The sequence below is a fragment of the Ailuropoda melanoleuca genome, chromosome 15 (genome assembly GCF_002007445.2).
Source record: "Ailuropoda melanoleuca isolate Jingjing chromosome 15, ASM200744v2, whole genome shotgun sequence".
Lineage (NCBI taxonomy): Eukaryota > Metazoa > Chordata > Mammalia > Carnivora > Ursidae > Ailuropoda > Ailuropoda melanoleuca.
In genome coordinates, this window is record NC_048232.1 from 82,308,101 (window position 1) to 82,312,119 (window position 4,019).

The 4,019-nt window shown below is 58.3% G+C and overlaps 1 protein-coding gene across 3 annotated transcripts; it reads right to left on the reverse strand.

Moving 5' to 3' along the window:
- Nucleotides 1–235: 235 nt before the first annotated feature.
- RPS19BP1 (ribosomal protein S19 binding protein 1) lies at nucleotides 236–3,745 on the reverse strand. 3 transcript variants are annotated; one of them, XM_034643925.1, is made up of 4 exons: nucleotides 3,626–3,745; nucleotides 3,227–3,355; nucleotides 1,062–1,159; nucleotides 236–712 (listed from the first exon to the last, which is right to left on the reverse strand). In XM_034643925.1, the coding sequence occupies exons 1-4, from the start codon at nucleotides 3,705–3,707 to the stop codon at nucleotides 581–583; spliced, it is 441 nt and encodes a 146-aa protein (XP_034499816.1). In that variant the 5' UTR covers nucleotides 3,708–3,745; the 3' UTR covers nucleotides 236–580. The 3 variants fall into 3 exon arrangements, with proteins under 3 accessions (XP_034499816.1, XP_002914605.1, XP_034499815.1); XM_002914559.3 differs by having other exon boundaries at nucleotides 3,518–3,672; XM_034643924.1 differs by lacking the exon at nucleotides 3,626–3,745 and adding an exon at nucleotides 3,446–3,582.
- Nucleotides 3,746–4,019: the final 274 nt, after the last annotated feature.

Genomic DNA, 4,019 nt, shown 5'->3' on the forward strand with positions numbered 1-4,019 from the left:
GGATACTATTCTGTCCCAAGGGCTGCCTTGTCAGCTGCGGCCAGCACGTCCAGGGGAGGAGGGCTCCTCTCAGTCCATCAGTAGATGCTGGGTGCTCTCCAGGGGCTCAGCTGCCCTGGGGCTGGACGGGAGGACTTCTGACTCGGAGCCTGAGGAACCACGGGGGATGGCGAAAGGCCCGTTGGTGCCAGAGGAGACGGGAGACACCCCATAAAGCAGATCGGCAGCACACACATTGCTCTTGGGTCCACGTTTATTAGAACCTGGAAGCCGGCCCAGCAGCCTTCCTGCTCTTAGGGGTGTGACCCCGAGGGCCTAGTAACCGGCCTCTCCCAGCGAACAGCCCGGAGGCTCTACTTGGGCCAAAGCAAACGAAGCGCTCAGAAATGTTTTCTAGCAGGTAGATGGCTCCTCCCGAGCCTGCAGATGTCAGCTCTGGTCCGAGCGCATATCCTCCCTTGGGGTTCCGGCTCCCCAGCTCCATGCCAGACACGCTGCCCTGGCTCCTGGGGCCAGCAGAGGCTGTGAGGTCAGAGGAGACTGGGCCTCAGTGCCTTTCCTACTGTGTCTTCCTGGGAGCCTAGCTGCCGAAATATTCCTGCTGGAACTTCTGGAAGTCTTCCTCAGTGAACACGGTGCCCTCAGCCTTCTTCTTTTTTGTCTTGGCTACAGGCCGGTCACAGGCCTTGCGGCCTCGGTTCTGGCGCACGATCTGGGGATGGGGGCGGATATCAGGATCCCTGGGTGGTATTTTCTGGCACATGCGGGACTGCCCCTTGGGGCTGCACAACCTAGCAGACCTGACTACCCTCTCACGGTGCCCTCGAGCTGTCCCGGGAGGCAGCGTATACCATTCCCACGCACAGAGGAACAAACCGAGGCCCACAAGGGTCACAGGGGAGTAAGGCCAGGCCCAGCTTCCCAACAGCCCTGCTCTGCTCTTCGCCTTCCAGAGGGGTGGCCCAACCTCTGTGCTTAGGGTAGAGACTCCCATGGGTCCCAGAAACAGCCCTGGCTCTCCCCACCCAGGTTCTGTCCCACGGCCCGCCCCTCGGACAAACCTGCCGGGTGACTGACTCTGCAACCGTGGTCCTTGCACTGGTCATAAATTTCAGGTTTACTCCCAGGTAGCCTCGATGCTCTCGCTTCTGGAACTCAGCTGTGGATGGCAAGCAGGGAGGCACCATTTCAGAGGGACTCCCTGGAAGCCTCTGGGTCCCCTCCCGACAGCTCTTCCCCAACCCCCCACCAGCTCTGCCAAAGGCCCTGTGTCCCCTGCCTAGTTAACTCCAGCACCCTGGGCTCTTTTCTGTCAAATCCACTCTCCATTTGATCCTACTGAAAGCATCCCCACCCCCCCACCCAGCCCCCGGCTCCTCGATGCTCAAGTGACTTATGCAACAAGTCTGGTGTCAGACACTGTGTGTCTGACACTGTTCTAGATACAGGGCATACAACAGAAAACAGACCAGACACTCCTGCCCCGTGGAGCTTATGTTCCAGAGCCAAGAAAAACACGGTAGACAAGGTAAACAGTATTTTAGAGAGTGATACGTTTTATGAAGAAAAACACCACAGTAACGAGAAATGAGAACAGCAGGGTCAGAGCTTGCCATTCTAAATAGGAGGGTCTGAGCAGGCTTCAGTGAGATGACGTCTCAGCAAACACTCCCGGGAGAGTGTGCGGCTATGGGGGGTGGGGGGAGAGCATTCTGAGAAGAGGGAACAGCCAGTGCAAAGAACCTGACGAAGTGCGATTAGTGTGTATGGAGAACACAAAATGGCTAGAATGGGGAGGGGAGAGCAGTAGGACATGAAGATGGAGGGGGACAGACCACGTGGTGCCTCAGCAGGTACCGAGTCTGATGGAAGCCACCGGAGGGGGTGGCACCGGGAGAGACAGGTCCGACTTACCGCTTCACCGGAATCACTCCGGCTGCCACAGTGAGAACAAGATTACCATTACCGGGGCAGTGGAGGTTAAGAGGCTTTTGAAATAATCCAAGCAAGAGAGGGCACGGCTCACACCGAGGTGGCCAGAGCGTCCCCTCATCATCCGTCAGGTAGTGTGACAGGGTGCGGGGACAAGGGCTGGGATGCGGGAAGTGACACCTGGCATCCTATGCTGCTGTTTCACATCAACATCACTGCTGCTTACACGCGTCTCCCTTTCCTGCCTCCTCACTGTTGCTCACTGTCTCCTGCTTGGAATTCACAGTTCTTCCAACAAATACCTCAACACCTTTTATGTACCAGGCTCCAGGGGTTCAAAGACACACGAGGAGCTCGCTGAGCCCTGCCACATGTCGAAAGACCTCACCATCCAGCCCACACCTGTCCCTCCTCAAGTCTGTCCCTCCCATTATGAGGTATCCTATTTTCCAAGATGCTCTGCTAGAAACTGGGCTCTTCTTGGTGTCTCCCTTTTCCTCCATCCTTGCAGCCAATTCACCACTGAAGCCCAGCAATGCTCCCTCTCTTCACCACATCCCCCCCCTCCCCGCACAGGTATCCCTGCACCATCGCTGCTGCCCAGGCCACAGGGCCTCCCACCCGAACAGAGTAGGTAAGAGTGAATCTCTGCAGACACACTACCTGGTTTCCACCTGTGCTATCGGGCCGGTGCCTGTTTCTGCATCTGATAAATGGGGGTCATAATAATACCGACCTGACAGGGTCGTGTGAGGAACCAAAGAAGGGAACATTTATTTATACAGGGTTTGGAACAGCACCAGGCACGCAGAACATTCACGGCTTGTTAAGCGCTTCATCTCTGACTCCCGTCCACTATGTCACCTTTTCCAGGTATCTTTCTGGCCAATTCTCAAAGCAACGAACTTCTTCCTAACTCTGCATGAGCTATTTTCTCTAGTGCGCTCTTCCCCTGGCTCACTCACTCTTCCTTCAGGTATTTTTAATGTCGCTTTCGCAGAGCCGGCTGATTTGGCTTTTTACTCTAAGGTCCTCCCGGAGCACGCCCGTCTTACTCCACAGACCTCATCACACTTGGCAATGACTCTCGACCTCTGAAACTCTCTGGTGCTTGTCTTCCCACTAGGGCAGCAGCCCATGAGGGCCGGGACGACGTGTTTCGTCCACCTCCGTACTCCCAGGACCCGGCTCTGCGCCTGGCGCACACCAGCTCTTCCAGAAATGCCCGGCCACCCTTGCAAGCTCAGCCTCCAGGGCCCCCTCCTCCAGGGTGCCGCCCCGTCCCCGAGCTCACCGAGCGCGTCCTTAGGCACCTTTCCCTTGGCCGAGTTCCGCAGTTTCTGGGCTTGGGTCGCCTTTGCCTTCCGGGTCCGCTTTGCCGGGGCCCCGCTCGGCTTGGCCTGGCCTGGCGCGGCCCGGGGGGCTGCAGGGTAAGAGAGGAGCGGACCCGGGTCGGAGAGCGCACAGGGTTTCCAACCCACCTGGGCTAAGCCTGGCTTGGATCGTCCCGTACCCTCTGGGCTCCTGCCCGCCGCCCCTGCCGTCCTCCGCCCGCGCTGCGCGTCCCCGGCCAGGCCCTCCTCACCCTCCGGCGCCCCCAGCAGCTCCAGGCCCCGCCGCAGCAAGGCGGCCGACATGACTGCGCTTAACTCCGCCCACACACTCACGCTACTTCCGCCTTGGCCGCCCTCACCCGTCGTCTCGGCGGAAACCGGAGCGAGAGCAGAAGGCTCCGGAGTGAGCGGGCGGAAGTGCCCACCTGCCTTAGGACGCATGCGTTTGGGGTCGCCACTTTATCACGGAGAGGAAATAGGGGCGGGAACTGGAGGCGGAGCCAACCTGCAGAAGGACGTATTTGTTATCCAATCCCAACCCAACCGGCCTCTTGCGCAGAAGGCCCCTCCTTCTTCTAGAAGGCGTCCATAACGAGCCTTGGCTGGTTGGTGAACCGTCCGGAGTCCCGCAGCTCCGTAGTGGGCGAGGCCGGGGGCTGGAGCGAAGTGTTCGTATTATCAATTTTTTCGAAAAATGAAAGTGTATAGCCGGATTTTTTCACATACATCAGCATATCGCACAGGTCGAGTATG